Here is an 11,535-nt window from a genome sequence, read left to right as displayed (position 1 = left end):
ATAACTTTTTCGCAACAGCATTCTTTGTTGGCCCTTTCAAATTCTATCAGAAATCGATCCCAAAGATGGCTGCCTCCTGGAGCAGGATATTTTAAAAATAATGATGATGGTTCTTATGATTTAAAGACTACTAAAGCAGCTGTTGGGGTTATATGTCGAAACTCTGAAGGAGAATTGATGGATGGCTTCATGGAGTCTTCATATTGTTCATCATCTCTAGCAGCTGAAGGGAAAGTTCTAAGCGCAGCATGCTGATTGGCTTATACTAGAAATTATGTTCCTTGTATTACTGAGCTAGACTCTTTAAAGATAGGGTCTTTGATTTTATCTAACGAGTCTATTTTGCCTTGGGAGTTTGAATCTTTTGTTTTGGATGTTCGATCCTTTTTATACAGATATCCCTTGGCCTCACTAGCTCACATAGATAGATCAGCAAATCCATGTGCTAATTGGGCGCCTAATCAAGCCTGATCTAGTTCGTTTTATGCTGGTTGGATTTCTAATCCCTCGTCAGAGTTGGATGATGGTTAGCTGGGGATTCTCCCCTTTCTTGAATGAATTAGTTTATCTTCTTGAACAAAAAAATTACAATTAATGCCATTAATTTAAGGTTTTATACGCCAATTTAAAAAAATAAATAAATAAATATGAATCATTCATTCATAAAGATAACAGTACATAGTAACTTACGTATATATAAATAGCATTAAAATATATGTTAGAGATCTGATGAGCTCAATGTGCCTAGGAGAATCTCTTTTGATGGGTCTTAGGAAAGAAATGCACTCATAGGGTTAATACCATATCCAACCCAAAATTTTAAGGTAATAAAAATATAGATCTTCCCACTTATATGTCTCTCACTCATCTCATTTTTTTCCGATGTGAGAATTCCACACTTGTATATTCCCAACAAACTTCCTCAAGTGTGAATTTCTTTTATATTGGCCTTGTTTAGCCTGCTCTCCCTCAAATGGAAGTCTTTTTCTTAGCTCAAGTATTACAGTGTCACCAAGAGCCCAATTACTCTACCAAACCCACTCGAGCATGCAACTCTAAGAGTTATGCCAGAGCCATCACGTTTTCTGCCATCATATATGTACAATGAAGTTTCCACTCTATCCGTCTGCTCTTCTTCAGAAGAGTGTCTTCCTACTTAATTGAGCCTACTAGGAGTCTCTCGACTTCTCCCATCCTCCTGTCAGAGCACTACGGCAATCACTAACCACCGTCTTCATACTCGTCTCTTATCGAACCACCGGCTCTTATATTACTTGTTAGAAATCTGGAGAGCCCAAAGAGTTTAAGGAGAATCCTTCTTGATGGGTCTCATAAAAGAACACATTCATAAGTTTGATGCTATATTCAACTCAAAACTTTAAGGCAATGAGTGTATAGGTCTTTTTCACTTATATGTTTCTCACTTATCTCATCTTTTTCTGATGTGAAAATTTCATACTTACATATTCTCAACAATATAAAATTTTCTGAAAAAGTTATTTACTTTCTTAAATATTTTCTAATGTTGAAAAATAATTTAAAATTGCAATTCGTTAGAAAAAATGTGCTCCACTCAATAGCTATTTATAGCCTCAAAATCATCATAGGAAAAGATAACATAATAGCTATTTATAGCCTCATGAAGAAATAAATCACATGAATTGTGACAGATTTAACAACATGACTAAATTCAATGGTAATATATATATATGTTCAAGATGTCAATATCGCTGCTTTCTTTTTTAATGTATTTTCTCTATTATAATTTACGAAACTTGACCATAATGTCTTGTCCTATGGTGTGAGACATGGGTGCGACATACTTGACAGCAAATTCAATTTTCCAATCCCCCTCCAGCCGCGTTGAAATCAACTTCCATTTTGTATGTGACAAGGCTGCTAAATAGAGTTTAGCACTACATATACTCCCTTATTTTATGTATAAATCAATGCAAATAGAGTTTACAGAATTCAATTTAACTCTCACACAATCATGCTTCATCTCTTTTTCTTTTGAAAATGAATTTTTTTGAAATTGAAAAGAATTGAATTCTTTCATTGAAAATATGATAATTGACTAAAAAAAAAGAAATCAAATGAATTTAGTTTTATAAAATTCTAGTTTTCAAATAGGAGGTTAAATTTGCAATTCATCAGAAAAATATGCTCCACTTAATAGCTATAATAACCTCAAAAATATCAAAAAGAAAGATAACACAAAACATTTCAGAAGAAATAACACAAACCTCTCATGAAGAAATAAAATCAAATGAATTTTGGTGGATTTGACAACAGAACTAAATAGCAATAGTGTGCATAATCTAATGGTAGGTGCATATATATTGAACTTAGAAGACTCAAGTTCGACTCTCCCCTCCTCCTATTTATGTAATTTATCTATTTGTTGATATCCAAAATACCCTTAGTTCTTTAAATTATATATATATATGAGTGTGTGTGTGTGTGTGTGTGTGACAATCGCTGCTTTCCTTTTAATGTCTTTTTCCTATTATAATCTACAAAACTTGACTGTATATGAACTTGAGATTTAATTTTATATTATTTAATTAATTACGTATTGCAATTTGTTGCATAGTTGAATAATTCATATATAATAATTAGTTAAATTTTCAAGGAAATCTCAATAATTTTTTTTATTTATTTTAAGAGATTTGCTATTTATTTCGGCTTTAGAAGCTCAAGAACATTATTTGGAGGTCAACTATTTAATATTACACTACAATATATACTGAAGGTGAGTAACAGCTGTAACAGCCCGATCCATCTCTAGTTAGTATTGTCCGCTTTAGCCCATGGGCCTCACGAATTTGTCCCTTGGGAGGTTTCATTCCCAAAAGCGCTCTAACCAGGTGAGGAAGGCTCCCACATATATGGCCCAAATCTTTCATTCCCATTTCGGATGTGGGACACGAAGTCCACTCCAGTGCATAGCTGGTTGAACGAGCACTTCCCAACCCCATCCCTGGGTCGTGACAAGCCCACCAGCTTCTGCCTGGTGCGTTCTCGCACCACACACCGTACTAGAGGGAGTCCAGCTCTGATACCAAATTGTAACAACCCGATCCATCTCCAGCTATTATTGTCCGCTTTGGCCCATGGGCCTTATGAATTTGTCCTTTGGGAGGTTTCATTCCCAAAAGCGCGCTAACCAGGTGAGAAAGGCTCCCACATATATGGCCCAAATCTTTCCTTCTTGTTTCGGATGTGGGACACGAAGTCCACTCCAATGCGCAGCTGGTTGAACGAGCACGTCCCAACCCCATCCCTGGGTCGTAACAACAGCTTTCGATTCTATGTAAGTTTGGTGGGTCTTTTTTTTATTTAATTTAAATTTATTTGTCATAATTAGGGTTGTGCATGGTTCTCTGGGTCCCAGGCTGAAACAAAGAACCATACTAAACGAACAAGAGCAACACTAATCCAAAATTAATTATTTTGATGCTTTGATTTGATTATGGTTCTTTATTAAGAATCAAATAGGAACCATACTAAAATCGAACTAGACCCGTATACCAACCCGAGAATCGAATTTATACATTTGTTTTTTTATTCTTTTAGATGCACTAAAAAATAATACTTTCAATATAATTATGTATATTTACATATGTATGCATAATTATAGAATAAATACAACATAATATTAAATTTCATTTCTCTATCTTTTCTTAATAATTTTAATTATAAATATATTAAATTATCTTATAATTCTTAATTATAAGTGTACTATTATATTGTATATATACTTAATTCATAATTAAATTCGTATCTTATAATTAAATATAATATAATTAATAAAAAGCTAAAAGTCATATTATATAATATAATTGTACTAATATATTATTTAATATGCTTAATCCTAAATTATATATGTACATTATAGCTAAAGATTATATAATTTAAAAATACTAAAATATATATTATATAATATATTTTATATTAATAATCCACTTTAAAACTTAAATGTTAATTCGAGTATGATTTTTTATAAAAACAATTACATAAAATTATTTTAAGAATCGATAATTGAATTAGAACCATCTCAAATCAAACTAGAACTGAAAGAATGAGAGTCATATTGAACCAGAACTGAAACAACGAAAAATCGAACTGAAACTAAAATAACAAAGAACCAAATCAGAATCATACCAAAATTTCAATTCAGTTCCGATTCCTAAATAAATTCTAAACCGAAAATGCAGATCACTAACCATAAATATATGAATTTCATATTCATGGCTAATGCTATTAGCTATGAATTAATGTCTCAGTGATATTAGGTATAATAATGGGATGCCTAGCTACAGGTGACAATGTAAGCGCACGTCAAAGAATTGGCAAGCAAGAAGCATTGTCCTAGATTAGGTGTATTAAAGTGATCTAGTAATCTGGGTTTAATTGGATAGTGTTATATTAAGTTTTTCCTAACTTTATTATTATTATTATTATTATTATTATTATTATTATTATTATTATCATTATCTTTGCTTATGAAAAAGCCATAAGAGAATTAATCTGTGATTGTTTGTGAAACTGAAACACCATTGGAGAGAAGTAGAGAAGTGATGTTTAGCATTATTGTTCGAGTTGTTGTTTAAAAAAAAAAAAAATTAAATTTTTATAATAAAAATATATTAAATTTAACTTTAAATCATTTTTTAATACTTTCTAAGCTATTTTTCTCAATATTAGCTTAGATTTGGTTAAGATTCTTGAAAACATCATACTAAAAAAGAAATTCTTGAAAAGAAGCACAAGCAACATATGGCAGAATACAAATAAATTTTTAGACAATGATAAAGCGATATAATAAAAATTCACATAGGCACAGTGTGTATATGTATACATACATATATCATCTATTCACATAATATCTTTCTTTTTTTTTTAAGAAACATAAAATTGCACACATTATCAAATTACAAAGCATAGCACCTTAATTATTCATAGTTAAGATGCAGAGAGAGATGACTCATAGTGTTTGGCCTCTCGATCATTTGTTTTATTTTACAACAACTGATATATAGCAAAGCAAAGCACACTATTTATTCTTGCCTTTCCGGCACAGGGACAATCCAAGCCAAGCAGGGGAAAGACATATATACGAAACTCATCGTATTATATATTAACTTGGTCTTGCAAAGGAAGTGGCTCCAGAAGCAATGCTGTAATTTTATCTTTCACACTTGATGGGTTGGTGTAGGAGTCGTCAAGTCTGTAAAAAACCTCTGTTATTCGAGCAAGGTTAACCAACAATTGGAGAATAGGACTTGGCAGAGCAGTTGGCTTCATGCATTCTTCGTTGATGTCCTTCCATGCATTTGCGCAAATTTTAAGAATCTCTTCCACAGCCTTCTTTTCTAAAACATCATGTTCTTTCATGTAGCACTCTACCGATGAAGCAGAGTCTCCTCTCTTTTGCTCAGCCTATATTTTCATACAGTTGAGTTAAAAGTGATTAAATTTCTTAAGCATAAAATGAAATTGGTTACATCCAACCCTGATTCGACACCCCACTGCAGCATTGAGACTAAAAATTTTCTCCGTTTATGCCTTTGGGTGAATCAACTAAGGGTTATTCGTACTCTCAACACTTTGGAGCTCAATCTGTTGTAGATCCCCTTATGGGTTGGGTTAAACCAGAGGCTATGAAATCATTTAATAGGCGATAACCTTTTTTGTTTTTTTTTTTTTTTTTTTTCAATTCAAAATGGAAAAGAACGAAATTGGAATTTCGATCTATGTGTTTGTGTATACCTGGTGGGATACTATGTCGTTCTCAAGACGCCCAAGTACCTTGAGAGCTTTGACAATTTTTGGGTTACTTTGAAGCCACTGATATTCCTTGATCCCTGCAATCTTTTCCATTCCTATAAAGCCTGCTGCTACAATTAAGCCATAGCTGCTTGACTCAGAACCATTTTGCAAATACACATCAAATGTTGGCACATACCCTTCATTAAACCACTGTGCCTCCATGCGATAGGATCTCAACAAGTTTTTAAACTGATGAATTAATTTGCATTATCAAAAGTAAATTAATTAATACCAGCAGCCATAAGCCAACCAAAGAAAAAATTAATTGATTAAGTTGAATATATCAAGAATCTAGACAAATCTTACTTCTTCTTTTACGTAATAGGCACAGTAGGATCTTCCTTCCTTACTCGCAATATTCTCTGTTTCCTCAAAAAGATTCAGTAATTCCTTGTAGAAAACTTTCATGTAATCTGGCAGTTCGTCAGTAGCATCAATACTGCACCTGCTTATATATATAAAACTATTTAGACATCCAATTTCTTCATGGACATAATAGTAAAATGATTATTTATTTTATACAGTAATAATTAAACTGTAATTTGTATTGTTAAAATCACAATTAGTATTATTTGTTTTCTCACATCTTTATTATCACGGCGAGCTTTAATGCATCACAGTAAATTCACTTCTTGATCTGTTCTTCAACCCGGTTTAATATGGACTAGGATACAATATATAAGGTGAGACCCTCATAAAAATGAAAAATTTTTGTCTGAATCCATTTTATCCATTTTATTGTGTAGCAAAATACAACATTTATGATGCCATCCGTATATTAAATAATTGAGACCCATATATAATAAAATTTTATTCATGATAGACTAAATCTAGTTAAGTTTTTCTGTAAATTAGAATAAATTATTTCATACAATGACTATATATATAATAGATAGATTTTAACCATTGATTACGTTGTGACCCACATAAAATCCATTATAATTAATTATTAGCAAAATTATTGAATATACAACGATTGTATTTCATAATTTAGGTGGACCCACACACTTGTGCCTTGAATACGTGATGTACCGTAAATTTATCCCCAAAGGGCAAATCATCCACGCTAAAATTATGGGCAATAAAGGTATTTAGTTAACTTGTTTTATGATTTGGCCCCAAGATTTGGATCATGGTAACAAGTTGAGGAGCAAGCTCACTTGCCAACTGAGTTGATTCCTTTTTGGTATTTTAAATGTCTCTGCAAATGTTTTTCACTTAGCATGTTAGATCTTAGGTCGGAGTATACGAGGGCAGCCTACTGACTAAGATTTAATCGGATTTGTCCATAGTAAATTGTTGCTGATTTTTTAATTATTAATAAAATTACAGCTTATAAGAAAAACAAAAAAGTAAAGAAAAGGATAGCAAACCTCTCGATAGCATCTGTGAAGGCATTGACTTCCTTCATTGTAGCATATGCATCGTATGTGTCATCAGCTAGTGATATCATTTTCAAATACTTGGCCATCATCATCCTTGAAAGAGCAAGATGAGGCTCAAACTGAATGGAACACGCCCAGAAATAGATTTCCACAAGTCTGTCTCTTGCATAGGGAAGTTTCTCTGCAAGATTTAAGTCTTTCCACCACCTAAAAAAATTGATGTATAATTATAAAAAATTATTTACACGTGACACATAAGACCTAGGTATTTAATAAATGAGTCTCATTATATCATACGTCTAAACTGTGTCTAGGTAAGAAATATTTATATAGAAAATATATCATTTATACAGTGCCCTTATTATCTCTCAAACCAAAGTTTACCTTGCCATCACCTTGAGCTCCTCTCTCTGCAATAATTGCACTCGATTGAAATCTAATTTTGCAAATTCGAGTAGGAATTCATTTGGAGATTCTTCTTTTTCATAGAAACAGATGTATTGCCATGCCTCTACTCTGGGTACTCCCTTGTGAAACGGAAGGATCAGAGCATTCTTTATACGTTCAGAATAATGGGGTTTTGATTGCATAGCCAATGACTCCAGGTGTGACCTTGTAAATTCAAGAGCTTCATCGAGAATATCTTCTCCATGCACACTCATAAAACTTGCTTCATACAAGCTGAGAATGCCTCTCACATCTTTGATGATGCTCTTCTTGAACTCTCCATTGCTGTCCTTGAATTTCTTGAACACATCTATTTCATAATAATCCTTCACATCATATATATTTTAATGGGAAAAGACATATATTTGATATTTTTATTTTTTAAATGAAATTATTATTATTATTATTATTATTATTATTATTATTATTATTATTATTATATCTTTGATGAGGCACTTACCACAAGTCATTTTGAATCCGTGTTGTCTCAAGACTTGAAAAAGGAGAGCTGTAGTGTAGAGATCATAATCATTTTCATCAAAGAGTTGAGGAACCCAGTTAAAAATATGAATTAATTGTTCTTCAATTTCCCTCTCAAAATGATATGATAAACCAAGACGGCATAATAAGTTAATCAATTCAATTTTCTTGATCGGATTACTTGCATCAGCCATTAACATGTCTTTGACCTTTTCTTTGAGCGTTTCCACCCGTCTAGTCCACGATTCATATTCCTGTGAAAGTAGTTTGAGAATTTCTTAAAAATTCATGTAAGTTTGAGGCTTAAAAAAATGAATTAGATATTCATGTAAGTTTGAGGCTTAAAAAACGAATTAGATAATATAGGTAATCTAAGGCTTAATTTTACATAAAATAATTTATATATAAAATATATTTTTCATATAAATTGTTTTTCAAGAAAATGTTTTCCATAAAAATATTTTTCATTATTTGGTTGCAGTGTTAAACTATTATATATGTTTATATTATACATATACAATTGTTTTCACATTTTAATAAGATTGTCAAAGTACAAAAAATGACTTTCAAATTTAAAAAGAAAAAAAAAATATTTTTTTTTAAAAAATAGCTTAGTTTTCCTTTAACTAAAAATATTTTTCATTTATCTATTTTCTGAGCGTGAAAATATTTTCCATGATAATATTTTTTGTAAAATAAACGGAACCTCAATTCATAAGCTTTTTTTTTTAAAGCACAAAAAAAATAGAGGAAACAAAGCACCACAAGACAAAGAGTTACTTACTGAGTCCAGCAAAGAAAAAGAAGTAAAGCTGTAAGAATCCCACACAGGAGGAGGGAACACTGAGCTAATTTTGGTTTGGTCAGTGTTTGGCTGTAAATGAGGTTATATTTCCATTTTTCGCCAGGAGGAAAGGAAGGAGAAGTATAGCATGTAACTTAGCTGCTTGTATCTTGTTCCAAATGCTTGGAAATTAAAGGCCTTATATAGAGACATCTATCCCTTGGCTGCAAAATATATAATGTCTGTTTGGCATTATTGTTAGAGCTAATATCGAGAAAAATAACTTTTTAAATATATTAATCAGAAAGTATTAAAAATTAATTTAAAGTTAAATTTGATATATTTTAATTATAAAGATTTAATATTTAAAAAATAGTGCTTTCTATGATTACTTGATTCCATAAATAGTATAATTATTTTGTTACAGAAAATAAGACAATTTCACATAAAGTTATAGCTTATCTCATAAAATTTTTGTAAGATAATTATTTTTTTCGTAAAATAGTTAATTATGAAAATTTTATTAATTTTAAAAGAAATAAAGTTTCTTCATATAAAAAAATACATATAATAGTTTTTAAGAATCTAATAAATAATATTTAATAAACTTAAACGTGTTCTTATAATTTTTTAACAAAATTTACCATTCATAATTCAAATCTTTGATTTTTTAAAACAATATTACATGTGATTTTTTATTTGAGGAAATTTTATTTTTCTTTTTATTAAGTTAATAAAATTTCCATAATTAACTAATTTATGAAAAAATAATATATTTTGTGAAAATCTAATAAAACAAGTAATAAATTTATGTGAAATTATTTTATTTTCGATATCAAAATAATTATATTTTATATGAAATCAAATAATTATAAAATTTTTTTAAAAAAATTATTTTTTCAACAACAGTTCAACAATGTGTTTACTTCTCTCCAATAGTGTTTCAGTTCCACAAACAACTATAGATCAATTCTTTGGCCATTTTTTATAATAATAATAATAATAATAATAATAAAGCACTTAATATGACACTATCCAATTAAATCCATATCAGTAAACCACTTTAATAGACCCAGTCCAATGCATGTTATGTGTCAATTCTCTGACGCGTGCTTACAGGTGAATCACACTTTCCTTAGTTCTACGTTCCTCACCTCTTTCTCTCCTTATGCTTTTCAAAGAAAGCAACCCTCTTTGGCTTTAGTTCTAATTTTACAGTTTTTTTTTTTTTTTTTTTTATCATTCATCATAAAATTAAAATATAAAATATGTGATAAAACTTATCTATTAAATACGTGAATCTCACTTATTTATATCTTAAATTTATAATAAATTCGATCTAGATAAAAATTTTCCTTCCTATTCAACCTTAAATGACACTGTAACTAGTCGTCCCATGCAATATTATGCCCCGCATCGCTGAGACATTAATTCATAGCACACAGTATGAAATTCATATATGTTATGGTAAATAAATTTAAATTAAATAAAATAAAAATTCCAACAAACTTACATAGATCGAAAGCTATTGCTTACCTTCAATATATATTGTAGTGTAGTATTATACAGTTGATGTCCAAATAATATTCTTGAATCTCTAAAGCTGAAATAAATAGCAAATCACTTCAAAGTAAATAAAAAAAAATTCATGAAATTTCGTTGAAAATTAAACTATTTATTATATATGACTTATTCAACTATGCAACAAAAAGCAAAATATGTAATTAATTAAATAATATAAAATTAATTCTCATGTCATATACAGTCAATTTTTGTAGATTATAATAGAAAAAAAGTATTAAAAAAGAAAGCAACGATTGGAATCTTGAACTATATAATATATAATCGTAAATAATTTAATTTTTTTGGTATCTATGGATAGATAAATTACAAAAGTAGGGGAGGGAAGAGATGAACTTGAGTCTCCTCCCAGGTTCATTATATATGCAGCTATCACTAGATTATGCATATTGCTACGATTTAGTCTTGTTGTCAAATCTGCACAATTCATTTGATTTCATTTCTTCGTGAAAGAGATTTGTGTTATTTCTTCTGAAAGTTTTGTATTATCTTTCTTTATGATTTTGGGGAATATTTTTTCTAATGAATATTGCAATTTAACCTCTTGTTTGGAAACTAAAATTTTACAAGAACTAAATTCAATTGATTTTTTTTAGTTAATTCTCATATTTGGAATGAAAGAATTTAATTTTTTTAACTAAAAAAATTATTTTTTAAAAAAATATAAAAAATTAAATATAATTGTGTAAAAATTCAATTGAATTCTGTAAACTCTCATTACATTGTTCTATTATACACTAGTTTTTATCTTCACATGTGTTACATATTAATTTACTTGTGATTTAAAAATTTTTTATATAATTTTCTTTTAATTTTTTATATAATATAATATTATCATTATATATTATTTTTAATAGCCAATTAAATTTAGTTATTCATTAGTATGACTGTATTTTACTTCTAATTAAAGTTGATTAAACAATTATAAAAAAATAAAATTAATAAGTTATATTACTTTAATCAATTGAAATATTATAAATAAAACACATGAAATAGAATTTTTCATGTATATTACTTTAGTGA

At 29.5% G+C, this 11,535-nt stretch overlaps 1 protein-coding gene across 1 annotated transcript; it reads right to left on the bottom strand.

Moving 5' to 3' along the window:
• Positions 1-4,937: 4,937 nt before the first annotated feature.
• LOC110642079 (probable terpene synthase 6) lies at positions 4,938-9,051 on the bottom strand. The gene is made up of 7 exons (XM_058140101.1): positions 8,932-9,051; positions 8,128-8,401; positions 7,605-7,977; positions 7,209-7,427; positions 6,142-6,280; positions 5,776-6,024; positions 4,938-5,445 (listed from the first exon to the last, which is right to left on the bottom strand). Exons 2-7 carry the CDS (start codon positions 8,345-8,347, stop codon positions 5,137-5,139), a joined length of 1,509 nt encoding a protein of 502 aa, XP_057996084.1. The 5' UTR covers positions 8,348-8,401; positions 8,932-9,051; the 3' UTR covers positions 4,938-5,136.
• Between the last annotated feature and the right edge of the window lie 2,484 nt (positions 9,052-11,535).

This window comes from Hevea brasiliensis, chromosome 17 (genome assembly GCF_030052815.1).
Source record: "Hevea brasiliensis isolate MT/VB/25A 57/8 chromosome 17, ASM3005281v1, whole genome shotgun sequence".
In the NCBI taxonomy this organism is placed as follows: domain Eukaryota; kingdom Viridiplantae; phylum Streptophyta; class Magnoliopsida; order Malpighiales; family Euphorbiaceae; genus Hevea; species Hevea brasiliensis.
The sequence above is the reverse complement of the archived record's forward strand: the minus strand, read 5'-3'. Positions and strand labels throughout refer to the sequence as shown.

Bases quoted from the DNA above. Each gene is read 5' to 3' on its own strand.
- LOC110642079 (XM_058140101.1), bottom strand. From the start codon at position 8,347: ATGTTAATGGCTGATGCAAGTAATCCGATCAAGAAAATTGAATTGATT. The intron at 7,978-8,127 runs GTAAGTGCCTCA...ATTATGAAATAG, and splicing joins CGGATTCAAAATGACTTGTG to ATGTGTTCAAGAAATTCAAG. The intron at 7,428-7,604 runs GTAAACTTTGGT...CAATTTTTTTAG, and splicing joins GAGCTCAAGGTGATGGCAAG to GTGGTGGAAAGACTTAAATC.